The 15,350-nt window shown below is 48.9% G+C and overlaps 2 protein-coding genes and 1 long non-coding RNA gene across 5 annotated transcripts; all 3 read left to right on the forward strand.

Moving 5' to 3' along the window:
- The first annotated feature begins 6,605 nt into the window (after nucleotides 1-6,605).
- LOC123111594 (endoglucanase 4-like) lies at nucleotides 6,606-8,399 on the forward strand. The gene is made up of 4 exons (XM_044532413.1): nucleotides 6,606-6,817; nucleotides 6,920-7,426; nucleotides 7,525-7,977; nucleotides 8,055-8,399. The coding sequence occupies exons 1-4, from the start codon at nucleotides 6,608-6,610 to the stop codon at nucleotides 8,376-8,378; spliced, it is 1,494 nt and encodes a 497-aa protein (XP_044388348.1). The 5' UTR covers nucleotides 6,606-6,607; the 3' UTR covers nucleotides 8,379-8,399.
- Nucleotides 8,400-8,695: 296 nt separating this feature from the next.
- LOC123111595 (uncharacterized) lies at nucleotides 8,696-11,159 on the forward strand. 3 transcript variants are annotated; one of them, XR_006454560.1, is made up of 4 exons: nucleotides 8,696-8,958; nucleotides 9,041-9,434; nucleotides 9,512-9,834; nucleotides 9,938-11,159. It is a non-coding gene; the product is annotated as an uncharacterized lncRNA (long non-coding RNA). The 3 variants fall into 3 exon arrangements; XR_006454561.1 differs by having other exon boundaries at nucleotides 9,512-9,571; nucleotides 9,648-11,159; XR_006454559.1 differs by having other exon boundaries at nucleotides 9,512-11,159.
- Nucleotides 11,160-13,082: 1,923 nt separating this feature from the next.
- Nucleotides 13,083-13,949, forward strand: LOC123111596 (SKP1-like protein 1). The gene has a single exon (XM_044532414.1). The coding sequence runs from the start codon at nucleotides 13,183-13,185 to the stop codon at nucleotides 13,783-13,785; it is 603 nt and encodes a 200-aa protein (XP_044388349.1). The 5' UTR covers nucleotides 13,083-13,182; the 3' UTR covers nucleotides 13,786-13,949.
- Nucleotides 13,950-15,350: the final 1,401 nt, after the last annotated feature.

The raw sequence follows: 15,350 nt of genomic DNA on the forward strand, positions 1-15,350 counted from the left end.
AGGAAGACTCCATCCAGCAGCAGCACAACGGCGTGGTGGTGATGGAGGAGCGTGGCAATCCTGTAGGGCTTCGCCAAGCACCGCGGGAGAGGAGGAGTACTTGGGAGAGGGGAAGGGCTGCGCCAGAACTTGGGGTGCGGCTGCCCTCCCACCCCCCACATATATATAGGGGAAAGGGAGAGGGGGCCGGCCCCCTCAGATCCAATCTGAGGAGGGGGCGGCGGCCAAGGGGGGGAGGAGTGCCTCCCAAGCCAAGTGGAGGCCCTCCCCCTTAGGGTTTCCCCTCTCCCACGCGCATGGGCCTTGGGGGGCTGGTGCCCCTGGCACATTAAGGCTAGGGCGCCCCCTACAGCCCATGCTCTGTATTGGACGTGGTGGAACAATTTCCGGACCTCCGGACCCCTCCGAAATCCTCCGGAACCTTCTGGAAGCTTCCCGGTACAATACCGAAAAAACCCGAACTTTTTCCGGAACCCGAACAACAACTTTCCATATATAAATCTTTACCTCCGGACCATTCCTGAATTCCTCGTGACGTCCGGGATTTCATCCGGGACTCCGAACAACATTCGGTAACCACATACAAACTTCCTTTATAACCCTAGCGTCATCGAACCTTAAGTGTGTAGACCCTACGGGTTCGGGAACCATGCAAACATGACCGAGACGTTCTCCGGTCAATAACCAACAGCGGGATCTGGATACCCATGTTGGCTCCCACATGTTCCACGATGATCTCATCGGATGAACCACGATGTCAAGGACTCAATCGATCCCGTATACAATTCCCTTTGTCTAACAGTATTGTACTTGCCCGAGATTCGATCGTCGGTATACCGATACCTTGTTCAATCTCGTTACCGGCAAGTCTCTTTACTCGTTCCGTAACACATCATCCCGTGATCAACCCCTTGGTCACATTGTGCACATTATGATGATGTCCTATCGAGTGGGCCCAGAGATACCTCTCCGTTTACACAGAGTGACAAATTCCAGTCTCGGTTCGTGCCAACCCAACAGACACTTTCGGAGATACCTGTAGTGCACCTTTATAGCCACCCAGTTACGTTGTGACGTTTGGTACACCCAAAGCATTCCTATGGTATCCGGGAGTTGCACAATCTCATGGTCTAAGGAAATGATACTTGACATTAGAAAAGCTTTAGCATACAAACTACGATCTTTGTGCTAGGCTTAGGATTGGGTCTTGTCCATCATATCATTCTCCTAATGATGTGATCGCGTTATCAATGACATCCAATGTCCATGGTCAGGAAACCGTAACCATCTATTGATCAACGAGCTAGTCAACTAGAGGCTTACTAGGGACATGGTGTTGTCTATGTACCCACACATGTATCTGAGTTTCCTATCAATACAATTATAGCATGGATAATAAACGATTATCATGAACAAGGAAATATAATAATAATAACTAATTTATTATTGCCTCTAGGGCATATTTCCAACACTTCTCGCCACACACGGCATGATCTTTCGTCTCACTTGCCCGTACACTTCACAACAAAATGGTCGTGCTGAGCGCGTGCTTCGCACTCTCAATGACTGTGTTCGCACCCTCCTCTTTCACGCCAACGTGCCCCCATGTTTTTGGCTCGACGTGCTTGCCACCGCATCACTACTCATTAACATTCGTCCTTGTCACACTCACGGGAATTTTGCACCTCATCACCTCTTGTTTGGCACACCACCCTCCTATGCTGAGCTCTGCATCTTCGGTTGCCTGTGCTACCCCAGCATCGCTTCCACTGCTCCTCATAAGCTCGCACCTCGGTCTATGGCCTGCATCTTTCTCGGCTATCCTCCCAACACCAAAGGCTACCGCTGCTATGATCCTATCTCACATCGGGTGATCACTTCACGACACGTTTACTTTGATGAGATGGTTTTCCCGTTCCAGCAGGTACCTTCGGATGTTGCGGCCTTGCCCGCTCCTGGTGACGGCCGCCCACGTGCTTCTCTTGGGCCGCCTCCCGGCTTTGAGGTGCCCCCCGCGCCACGGGTCGAGTCTCTCCCCGGTTGGCTGCCCTAGGGGCTGCACCTCCCTCGGCGCCCGCGACGCCCCTGGCGTCCCCGGCCTCGACACCGCCGGCTGCCTCGCCCGCTGCCTCACCCGTGGTGACCTCGCCCGCCACCACGTCGGCGGCCTCGCCCGCAGCGGTCATAGAGGAGGCGGGTTCTTCTTCGTCCTCGCCCATCTCCACTCCGGGCCCGCTGCCCCGCCCGATGACTCGCTCTCGGGTTGGCACCCTTCGCCCGAGCACGCGGTACCCCAGCGATGAGTATCTTCTCGCTGCTTCCGCCTCTGAGCCGTCTCCTCTCCCATCGTCAACTCGAGCCGCCCTTCGGGGTCCTCATTGGCTTGCTGCGATGCAGGAAGAGTTCGACGCGCTCCAGTGGAACTGTACCTGGCAGCTCGTCCCTCGGCCGCCCCGGGCCAACATCATCACGGGCAAGTGGGTCTTTCGGCACAAGACTCGTCCGGATGGCACTCTCGAGCGCTATAAAGCTCGCTGGGTGGTTCGGGGCTTTCGGCAACGCGCGGGCGTGGACTTCACCGACACATTTGCCCCGGTTGTTAAACCAGGCACGATCCACGCTGTGCTCCAGCTAGCCGTGTCCCGAGCATGGCCTGTGCATCAGTTGGACGTGTCCAATGCCTTCTTGCACGACCACCTAGCTGAGCAAGTTTTCTGCGAGCAGCCCACCGGCTTCGTCGATGCCACGCATCCAGATCATGTGTGCTCGCTCTCCCGTTCGCTTTACGGGTTGAAGCAGGTACCTCGAGCCTGGTACCAGCGCATCGCCGCCTTCCTGCAGACGCTCGGATTTACATCGACTCGCTCTGATGCGTCCCTCTTCATGTACCATCACGGAGTTGACACAGCCTACTTGCTGTTGTACGTCGACGACATCATTCTGACGGCATCCACTGTCGCGCTCCTCCAGCGGCTCACTGCTCATCTTCGTGATGAGTTTGCCCTGAAGGACTTGGGTCCTCTGCATTACTTCCTTCGCATTGAGTTGGTTCAATGACCAGATGGGTTCTTCCTACATTAGCAGCGCTATGCCCATGAGCTTCTTGACCGAGCTGGAATGCTTAACTGCAAGCCCGCTCCCACGCCTGTCAACACCAAGGCCAAGGTTTCCGCTTTGGAGGGTTCGCCTGCATCTGATGCGGCCTTCTACCGCTCCATTGTGGGCGCCTTGCAGTACCTGACCCTCACGCGCTCCGACTTGCAGTATGTCGTTCAGCAGGTCTGTCTTCACATGCATGCTCCGTGCGACTCTCACTAGACTCTGGTGAAGCGCATCCTCCGATACATACGCGGCACCCAGTCCTTGTAACTTACGCTAACGGCCTCCGCCTCCACCGACCTCGTCGCCTACTCTGATGCGGACTGGGCTGGCTGCCCGGACACACGGCGCTCCACCTCGAGGTACTATGTCTACCTTGGGCCGTCCCTGATCTCTTGGTCCTCCAAGAGACAGCCCACCGTCTCCCGCTCGAGTGCCGAGGCTGAGTATCGAGCGGTGGCTAACGCCGTTGCTGAATGCTCTTGGCTCCGTCAGCTGCTCCAGGAGTTGCTTTGTGATGTTCACAAGGCCACGCTCGTCTACTGCGACAACGTCTCCGCCGTTTAGCTCTCCGCCAACCCGGTCCACCATCGTCGAACGAAGCATATTGAGCTCGATATACACTTCGTTCGTGAGCAGGTGGCTCTTGGGCGCATCCGGGCCTGACGGCGCAGCAGTTCACCGACGTCATGACGAAAGGACTGCCTACTTCTGTCTTTGAGGAGTTCAGGTCCAGTCTTTGCGTCTCCGGCGACGCTTCAACTGCGGGGGGTGTTGAATATATGGTTTGTGCATGTATATCGTATAGCCTAGCCCACCTCCTAGTCATTGTATAGTTGAGGTTGTGGCCCACTTTGTACTCCATATATACGTGCGCTTTGCACCGATCAATCGTTTCCAACACATCCAACGGCTGACTCGTCGACTTAGACTTCGCGACTGAGGTTTAGCAGCTCCGATCTTCTAAAATGCATACTTGTGGTTCTTGTTTTCTTTGGTCTTGCTATTCTACCAAAGATTTGGTGATGTCTTATGTATCCAATGTTGTCGATTAAGCAAAGAAATGCATTATGTTGGGTCAAATTGAGATGCAAATTGAGGTTTTCAGGGCCGGGGAGCGCGGCGTCAGACAAGACCCCGCAAAGCTGACCCGTAAAAAAACATATTCCGTGAATATCCTTTTTTACGGGTCCGTTTTGCGGGGTCTGCCTCTGCGGCCGTCCGCGCCGGCCTGCAAAACCGTATTTCCGCAAACTGCAAACGCGTTTGTCGGGTCGGCGGGACGCGGGGTCTGCTAGAAATGCTCTTAACAGGAGCAAATTAAGCAGAGCGCAGTTCTGACCGGGAATGACTAGGTACAAGTCGACTATCTTTTTTCTCTCCTGTCAGTCGACTGACCACAAAATTTGGTCAGTTGATTTGAAGCAACGCAACACACAAGCCCATGCAGCGTCTGCACAGGTGGATGGGCTGCTCCGGTTCAGCCAAGCCAGCCTTTTTTTGTACGTTGAATATAGACTGATCTAGTATAGTGTTTGCATAGCTTTCCCCGTCAGAAAAACATACAACGGCTAGTGGGTATAGGTTCAATCTCACATATGTATATTTATTTTTATACATGCATACAGTACATATATAGACATACATACATCTGCATATATAAAAAGTATATTATTACTATGCAAAATAAGCATATAACGGTGAGATTTCTGCAAAAAAAATTCTTAAGTAATGGATTAGTGACAGGGGTATTACACTTACAAAATAGAAAAAGATGAAAACTAAATAAATAAATAAATAAAGTTTTCTATGGAAGAATGAATTTGTGGCGTTGATATTACCCTTTCAGAAGAAAAAAAGTAAAACAAAATCCAAATAATAAAATTTTATAATAAAAAATGAAACCCTTTAAGAAGAAAGAAAACTAAAAGAAAAACCTTCCAAAACTTGCACACAACATTGCACTAAAATTGCAATTTTTGAAATGTGCAAACAATAAGCATATAATAGTGCAATTTTCACATTCTACTATAATTTACACACATATTATTTGGTACTTACATTTATATTTACACGCACAAAATTTAAAATTTAGGTTTTCTAAGAATGAACCAGTGCATTGCTATTACCATTTAAGAACAAAGAAAACTAAAAAATCTATAAAAAAATAGTGATCAATTTGCACAAAATACATAAACTTGCGCTTTTTAAAAATATGCAATAATAAGTAAGTATATAAAGGTGCAGCTTTCGCAAAAAAAAAAGTTTTGTAACATGAAATGAATTAGTGTCATTGTTATTGCCCTTAAATGTGAACACAAAAAATAAAAATAAAAATTGCGCACGATTTATACATAAGTTGTCCTTTCTATAATATGCAAGAATAAGCATATAATTCCGTTTCGAAAAAAAGAATAAGCATATAATAGTGGATTTTTCACAAAAAGAAGTTTTATAGTAAGGAATGAATTAGTGGCATTACTATTTCTTTAAGGAAGAAACATTATGAAATAAAAACTGAAACAAAATAAAAACAATGAAGTTTTATACAGAAATACGAAATATATATCAAATAATGGCAAAATTTGCATACAATTTATACAGAAATTGCATTTTTTATAATATGCAAGAATAACTATATAATGGTGAAATTTTCACAACAAAGAAGTTTCCTAAGAAGGAATAATATAGGGGAATCGGTCTTATCATTAAAAAGAAAGAAAAATCTAAAAAATAAACCAATTATTGACAAAACTTACACACAATTTACACAGAAGGGTTTCATAAAAAAAAATTGCACACATTTTACACAGAAATTGCTCATTTTATAATATGAAAGGACAACCATATGATAGAGGAACATTATTAGAATTACCATTAAACAACAAAAATGAAAAAAAAAATTAAAATGGAAACAAAATGATGAATTTTTCTAGGAAAGGATAAAATCCTTTAAGAAGAAAGAAAATAAAAAAACAAAATAATGAAATTTTCCACACAATTAGCACAAAAAAAGCAATTTTTATAATATGTAGAATAAATATATAAGACCGAAGTTTCCGTACTCTAATGTAATTTGTACATATATACATTTACACACTCACCATCCAGAAATACACGTAAAAAAAACTCAACTAAAAAATAGGAAAATAAAAGCGTACACGTGCAAAAAACAAAAGCATGCACTCACAAAAATCCAGCCCAAGAACGAAAATGACTGACCACAAAACTAAAAGTCAGCTGACTGAAATCTAGCTAAATGGGTCTTGACCACTACGTACGGATCGGATATACATCAAGCTGCGTCTGTATCTTGGGCGAACATTAAAAAGGAAGGGGATAATGCGCCAGGAAATCAAGGCGAACATTAATACATTAATACGTATTAAAAAATACGTAGCGTGCTCGATCGTGTTCGTCTACGACATGAATCCCAACTGCAACTGATCGACCACTATATATAGCAATGCTAGTATGTAGCTCAGCACCAACGCACATCCTGATCGACATGGGATCCCCCAAAGCTTGCATGTCCACCTACCTGATCGCCGTCCTCTGGCTGGTCGCCGGTGCGCGCAGCGCCGCGGCGTTCAACTACGCGGACGCCCTCGACAAGGCGGTCCTCTTCTTCGAGGCGCAGCGCTCGGGGAAGCTGCCGCCGGGCCAACGCGTGGCGTGGCGCGCCGACTCCGCCCTGTCCGACGGCAACGCCTCCAATGTACGTACTTCCTCAGACGACAAGTCCTGGACACATGCCATGCATGCACGTCGTTGACGGGAGTGACCATTAATTTACGTGCGTCTTGTTGGCTTTGATCAGGTGGACCTTGTAGGAGGGTACTACGACGCCGGGGACAACATCAAGTTCGGCCTGCCCATGGCGTTCACGGTGACCATGCTGTCGTGGAGCGTGGTGGAGTTCGGCGGCGCGATGCCGCCCGGCCAGCTCGCCAACGCCGAGGCGGCGGTGCGTTGGGGCTCCGACTACCTGCTCAAGGCGGCGACGGCGACGCCGGGCGCGCTGTACGTGCAGGTGGCGGACCCGTACCAGGACCACCGGTGCTGGGAGCGGCCGGAGGACATGGACACGCCGCGCGCCGCGTACAAGGTGACGCCCCAGAACCCCGGGTCGGACGTGGCGGGCGAGACCGCGGCGGCGCTGGCCGCGGCCTCCCTGGTGTTCCGGGCCCGCGACCCGGCCTACTCGTCCAAGCTGCTCCGCGCCGCTCGGCAGGTATTTGATTTCGCGGACCGGTACAGGGGCTCGTACATCGACTCGCTCAGCTCCGTTGTGTGTCCCTTCTACTGCTCCTACTCCGGCTACAAGGTAAACAACCCAACAACCCACACGTTAACACAACATGCATGATGCTGCTGCTGCTGCTGAGTCGGAATAACCATAACATAATCCATGAATGCATGCAGGACGAGCTCCTTTGGGCGGCGACGTGGCTGCACCTGGCGTCGTCGCCGTCGCCGAGCTCGCAGAGCGTGTACATGACCTACATCAACTCCAACGGGCACACGCTCGGCGGGGAGCAAGACGCGTACACCGTCAGCTGGGACGACAAGCGCGCCGCCACCAAAGTCCTCCTCTCCAAGGTATTTCTGCAGAACCGGGTGGAGAGCCTGCGACCGTACAAGGCGCACGCCGACAAGTACATCTGCTCCCTCGTCCCCGGCGCCAGCGGCTTCCAGTCCCAGTACACACCAGGAGGCCTCCTGTTCACGGAACGCGACAGCAACATGGAGTACGTGACCTCCACGGCCTTCCTGCTCCTCACCTACGCCAAGTACCTCGGCTCCACCGGCGGCGCCGCCTCCTGCGGCGCCACCGCCGTCACCCCCTCCACCCTCGTCTCGCTCGCCAAGAAGCAGGTACGTTTCCATGCATGGCCCCTAGACAAAATATTAAGATCGGCAGAGGGAGGCTCATCGGTCATTTTGGCGCGCAGGTGGACTACATCCTGGGCGCGAACCCGGCGGGGATGTCGTACATGGTGGGGTTCGGGGCGCGGTACCCGAGGCGCGTGCACCACCGGGGCGCCTCCATGCCGTCGGTGCGCGACCACCCGGCCCGCATCGGCTGCGACGAGGGGTTCCACTACCTGCACTCCTCCGACCCGGACCGCAACGTGCTCGTCGGCGCCGTCGTCGGCGGCCCCGACCAGAGCGACAGCTACTCCGACAGCCGCGACAACTATGCGCAGGCTGAGCCGTCCACCTACACCAACGCGCCGCTCGTCGGCGCCCTCGCCTTCTTCGCGGGGGCACGCTAGCTAGGCATATAGCCCAAGTGGCGTAAACGAAATGTGTGTGTGTGCGCGCGATGGTAGAACTTGAACTGTGAATGTACTCAGTCTGAGATTTTAGTCTAAGTCTCAGTCTGTAGAACTTAATACCTATCTATCCTACTATTAAAAGAGCAAACAGGTGTTTATCTAAAGTCACACAACAAACTGTACACAGGATAAGCAGAACCATCCGATCAAATTGACTTAAACACATCCTACCGCCTATATTACATCAATAGTCTGTCAGCCAGATCAACATCTTAGATTAAATGTTCTGGCTAGCAGACGCCGCGTCTGCCGATCGTGCGAGCGCTCCGCGGCCGCCGATCCCGCGGCCCAGCGGCAACTCCCTGATTTTCGTTTTTTTAGGAATCCCTGATTTTCAGTTTGGTCCACGCGAAAGTGGCTCCCGAGTCCCGGCACTGGCTTTAGGCCCCAACAAGAACGGCGAAAGAAGGGATCCGCAGCAACAACGTTGCGCCGCCGCTCCGCCCGTGCGCTCCCCACCCCCGATCCGCCCCGAGCCAACCAGGCCTCCGAACGCCGCCGTCGAGCTCCTCTGCCGGTCAGCCATGCCCAGAGCCCTCCTCCCTTCTCTCTCCCTCTCCTCACTAATCTTTCTCCCTCTCTCCGTTCCCACACTGCAGGACACCATGGCCATGGACTAAAGCTCCGCCGGACCTTCCCTCGCGAGTGCCGGCCCTCCTCCCGACTAAATCGGCGACGGCGACGGCGACGACCGGTGATGAACACATGCCTACCCCCTTCTTAATTCTCCCGGGCAGTCTGTGATGCAGATGCCGCCGCTGCCATTCTTCCGCACAGCCGAGGACGCGAAAGTCGTTGTTGTCTGCAACTCAGCCGCCTCCAATCCTGTTGCCCTGCGAAGTTGAGGAGGGTTTGTTGTCCGGACATCGCATCCTCCTGCTTGTCCTCTACCACAGGGTCGTTGCCATCTTCAGTCACCACGGCCACCTCTGCCTTGTCCTCTACCACGGGTTCAGTAGGGGCATACCACCGCATGTCCTCTTCACATGATAGGTACAGACTTGGCTAAGCAATTTTATGTCAAACTGCACATAAATATGATTAAGTCCTTGTTGTATTTTTACTGGTAGGGAGAGCAGGGGAAAAGTCTTGTGGATACATATATGAATGCCCGCCAGAAGAAGAGAAAGGTGTTTGGCTGCAAATCAGTTTTATGTCAAACTGCACATAAATATGATCAAGTACTTGTTGTCTTTTTACTGGCAGGGAGAGCAGGAGAAGGTGTTGTGGATACATATATGAATGCCCGCCAGAAGAAGAGAAAGGTGTTTGGCTGCAAGTAATTGTGTTCGTAGGCTGTCCATATCACCGGCACTAAGGGGAAATGTTCGACTGCCACGTTCCTGTCTAATATCATGAGGGAGCAAGCATAAACTGTGGGCTGCTATTCCAGGTATTCCACCATATCACCAAGCTCCGTGTATCATTTAATCCATTTGGTAGTAACTATTAGACGACATGATCATGGAAATTGTATGGTGCTGATGTTTATGCAGTCCACACCTTTTAACAATCCGAGAGCGCATCACCTGTTTCAGCTGCATCTTTGAGGGATCTTTTTGATCTGGCAAAAGGAAGCTATTGATGAATCAATCGAATATTTTCAAAGATATTTTTAGGTTGCAAGGTTGGTATTTTGCTTTAATAAAATGCTGATGATGCGTACTCAGATATTTTTTTGTATGTCCCCGAATGGGAGCCTATACAATACCAATAAACGATAAGCATAACAAGAAAAATAGAAAGGTACTATCGAATGGGAGCCTAATTTCTTGTTTCAGTATTGTCTGCAGCTTTGTTTCAGGAAGATTCAATTCTGTAATTTTTTTATGTCGCATTTGAAGGTGTCGGCAAGTAAGCGGCTCTACATCTTGCCAATTCCATTTCTAATAGGCATGAACCCCCTGTGTTCTGGACAACTAAGGTTACATGCATGTGTTCATATCATAATCATGTACCAATTCTGAGTCAGACGCGTGCATTTGGATTGGATATTGAACCGAGCCCGCCATTTTATTACTCTGAAAGAACTATACAGTGATATTTGGCTATTGCTTTCGGTATTAGAGAAGCATAGAAACTGAACTGCAGGGCTTTCTATATTTTTATGTGAAATTCCTCTATGACATTGTGCCATACTATTTACTTTGAGCAACCTTTCTATGCTATTTTCTTGGACAGTTTATACTGTAATCTCTAGCACCTCAATATATGGTAAACAAGTGCAAGCTTGGGTATTTTTTCCTCATCTTGTATTCATTTTATTTGCTATGTTACTTTAGCAATCAAATAGAATCAGGCACAAGCTCCAGTTAGTCCTGTGTAAAAACTGATGTGCAGGTGTGGACCATGGATTCCTTATTTTGTGCGTTTCAGACTTGGGATCGTAGGGAGAAGTGTGGACTATGGAGTCACACCAGAACTCGATTGACCATGGCACATCTTCATAAACGAGTCATGGCATCGGCAACAATATTCAAGATTTCATGTTCCCTTCATTTCCAAGCATCACTCTTAAAGCAATATATGCAGGTTCATCATTCATGCGAGGAATATGAATGGCGAAACAAAAGTAAAAGGTGTTTATGCCAACAGATCATCATAATTTGGGAGGAGTGTCATGTCGGCTTTATAAAGCCAGTAGCATCCTACTATTCGCAGTTTCTGTACTTCAATGAAATAATACAATTTTCAAATTATATATTTTACGGCCATATATACTTTTTTTAAAGTTACGAGGTTCCATGAGGTTCCATGAGATTAGATGACGACTCTGATGTGTCATTTTGACAAAAGGCCCACTACGGTCAGTTCTTATAGTTCAATTAGATAATGCAATTTTCAGATGATATGTGATATGTTTTAATTTATTTATTTCATGTGTTCTTTGTCACCGGCATTTGTGCATGAATTGGTTACATGTCTACAAAGCTAACCAAATAAGAACGTGATGAATTCAATGTATGCAAAACTAACCAAATATGAATGAGGTGAATTTCCTGACCACATTTTGTGCCGGACCTTACTATGAAACAAACTATCTATGCCAAAATCACCACTCCTACATTTTCTATTTTCACTGGTTTACTGACTTCATTCTTCACAAGGCGTGGAAGATCTCTATGAATAAGCCACAACTAGCAGTAACTATGTTTTTTTTTTGCCAGAGAACTATGTTTGGTTCTAGGCTGCCCTGCTCCATGTTAGTCCACAATTCTTTTGGAGTTTCAGGTTGATAACAAATGTAATTCTTCACCATATTTGTTAGCATTACTATATCATGCTGGAATCCCTTCTCTCCATTCCCCGGAAGTACTTAACTTCCTTTTCGCAGAATCCACATCCTACATAATACATGCAAAAAATATGTTTATACATGAGATTTTTTTCTCACGGTTACACGTGCGTGCACGTGCACGCTTACTAGTAAACATATAAGAAGTACAATTTGGTACATTGGCTGAAAGAGGCATACAACTAGTGGACACACTCGAGTTTACATCAACTGTTATAGCTAAATGTGCATGTGTTACAATGGAGACAGGTTTATTCTAGTGGTTCAATGTAGGAAAATATTAAGTGTGTGTTGAGATTGAGATATGCTATGAAGAAGGAATCCGCAGAGCAAATTTAAGGAAAGATATGATGTGATTGAGATTATGTATGTACAACTACATGAGATTTTGTTATTTGCTTCCAAGGGAATTTTTGCTATTAGCAATTTATTTGGTTTTTGTTGATTGCTTTGCAGGGTATTTCTTTCACCATAAACAACGAGGTGGGGGGTGGTTTAGAAAAATGAGGGTTATCACATGGTTTGGAAAAAAAACGATGAGAAGGGCATATATTGATGGGAAAGGTGGAAGCGATGAAATTGAAACCAACAAAACTCCATTTTAACGATAGAAGATTACAAATATGTAAATAGTTTTAAGGGCAGCGCTACCCATCGGCCGATAAATAATTAAAAAAGATCCGCCGTCTCGCTGACCATTGGATGAACACGCTAATCGTCGTTCGATGTGCCCATGTGATCAGCCATCTCTTTGCAACAAGAGTCATGTTGCGGTATTTTCTGCAACAGATTTCTTGTTGCACAAAATTTCAGCAACAGAGGTCTTGTTGCAGAAATTTTCCGTAACATAGCTCTTGTTACAGAAATTTCTCACAACAAGGACATGTTGCAGAAAAAAAAAATCAAGGATACTTTTTTTGGGAGGCTGAAAGAGGGTTGTTTTGCAATAAGAAGCTTGTTGCAACTGTAACATGCGCTTTGTTGCAAAACCAAAACCGCCCTCCGAGGCGCGTCAGTCTGCTTCTCAGGCCATGTGGCGCGCAACCAAGGCAGCGGACATGGGCGTGATAATCTGCCGGCTGATTCTAATCGTTTTCCTAATTTATTTAAAAGGTATATAATTGGCCAATTTTGATCAGGTAAATATCCCATACTCTTGAATTTCCCAGAGTAGTCATGAGCGTGCCCAGTAAGAGTTCGATCGAAACTCGACGCAAAGAAAAAACGAGAGAGTCGGATCAAAACACGAAGACATCGCATGTACGTACCTGATTGTGATCGAGTACGTGTCTGTCTCTGCTACGTACGTTCGTCCCGTCTCCGGCCCTTTTATATAAGGTGCACGTACGATTGCCCTGAACCAAACCGATCGATCCAGGCTTTTGCGAGCGCACAAAGATCGACTCACGCGATTCTACGAGAGAAGAGATCGAGCAAGCAGGAACCATGGCTGCGACGCCGGCGGACGCAAGCAGCAGCAGCAGCAGCAGCGAGGCCGTGGTGGGCGGCGAGAAGAGCAACAAGATGATCACGCTGATCAGCTCCGACGGCGAGAGCTTCGAAGCCACGGAGGAGGCGGCGAAGATGTCGGTGACCATCAAGCACATGATCGAGGACGGCTGCGCCGACGACGGGATCCCCCTCCCCAACGTCCCCGCCAAGATCCTCTCCATGGTCATCGAGTACTGCAACAAGCACGCCGCCGACGCCGCCGCCGACGACACCAACAAGCACGTCGCCGACCCCGCCGACGCCGACGAGGACGACGACAATAACAACAACAATGCCAGCGCCGGCGAGAAGGAGGACCTGAAGAGCTTCGACGCCAGCTTGGTCGCCGTCGACCAGGCCATGCTGTTCGACATCATCCTCGCCGCCAACTTTCTGAGCATCAAGGGGCTCCTGGACCTCGCCTGCCAGAAGGTGGCCGACGACATCAAGGACAAGTCGGTTGAGGAGGTGCGCGAGATTTTCAAGATCGAAAACGACTTCACAAAGGAGGAGGAGGAGGCCGTCAGAAAGGAAAATGCCTGGGCCTTCAACGAGTAGAAACGTTTACGAGTTTTAGCTAGTGTACTCACTTGGGGTTTCATCTTTGCAGCTGCTTAATTAATTTGTTAATTCGTCGCCTTTCTTGTTTACGAGTTTTAGCTAGTGTGCTTGGTTTTTGATTGGTGGAAACTTTGTGTATCAGATATATATTTCGTCAAAAATACTATGTTTGAAATATTGAAATCTGAGTCTGAGTTTTGTATTATTTTTTTAGTTTGTTTGTTTGAGTTGGATAGCAATTTTAAACATAAGTCTGAGTTTCCAATTGCTGCTTCAAGCAAATCATGTGCCGTCTTCGGCCCTGCGCCGCCCCCCGTGGGGCGACTCAGGCGGCTCCAAACCCTAGCCCACCGCCGGCCCCTCTCCTGATCTTGTCGCCACCATGATGCGCTCGAGCATCCCGTCGGAACACTAGATCTAAGATGGCTAGCTGCTAGCAATGTCTTCCTCGTTCTCTTGTTGGATTTGGGCTCGTTGTGGCTTAGGTCGCGGAATCCGGGTGGTAGTTACACAGCAGGCGGTGGGGTTCTCGAGATCAAAGAAACCCTTGCCACAACGATGCCATGGGCGTCGCCCACCTCCTTGGAGGCTTCGCTCACGTATCCTATCCCACCCATCCTCCCTTGCATATAGGTGAAAAGCTGAAAACCTAGCTCCAGCTTGGGTCTGACAAAGGTGCCACGATGTCGTTACGTCGTACTTGGACTGCACAAGTGGTACTTGGATTGCACGGGTGGTAGTTGAGTTGGGATGTGCTGGTGGCGGGTTTGTTGTGGAGCTTTGACTATGTTATGTGGCAGTCCCGGTGGGCGACACTCGTGTTCCTCTCCTCAGGCCAACATGTCCACATCGCATCGCCTTTAACCCGGGATTGTAGCAAGTCCGGTTTCTTCCGCGGGTGGCGTTGTCGACTTATCTCATTGTGTCTATTTGGATTATGTTTCCTGTTGGGAACGTAGTAATCTCAAAAAAATTCCTACACGCACGCAAGATCATGGTGATGCATAGCAACGAGAGGGGAGAGTGTGTCCACGTACCCTCGTAGACCGGAAGCGGAAGCGTTAGAACAACGCGGTTGATGTAGTCGTACGTCTTCACGGCCCGACCGATCAAGCACCGAAACTACGGCACCTCCGAGTTCTTGCACATGTTTAGCTCGATGACGTCCCTCGAACTCCGATCCAGCCGAGTGTCGAGGGAGAGTTTCGTCAGCACGATGGCGTGGTGACGATGATGATGTTTTACCGACGCAGGGCTTCGCCTAAGCACCGCTACGATATTATCAAGGTGGATTATGGTGGAGGGGGGCACCGCACACGGCTAAAAGATCAATGATCAATTGTTGTTCTCTCTAGAGGTGCCCCCCTACCCCCGTATATAAAGGTTCAAGGGGGAGGGGGCGGCCGGCCAGGAGGAGGACGCGCCAAGGGGAGTCCTACTCCTGGGTGGGAGTAGGACCCCCTCCTTTCCTTGTCCAAGTAGGAGAGGGGGAAGGAAGGGAGAGAGGGGAGGAAGGAAAGCCCCCCCCCCTCCTTGTCCAATTCGGACTAGGGGGGTAGGGG

This window comes from Triticum aestivum, chromosome 5B (genome assembly GCF_018294505.1).
Source record: "Triticum aestivum cultivar Chinese Spring chromosome 5B, IWGSC CS RefSeq v2.1, whole genome shotgun sequence".
In the NCBI taxonomy this organism is placed as follows: domain Eukaryota; kingdom Viridiplantae; phylum Streptophyta; class Magnoliopsida; order Poales; family Poaceae; genus Triticum; species Triticum aestivum.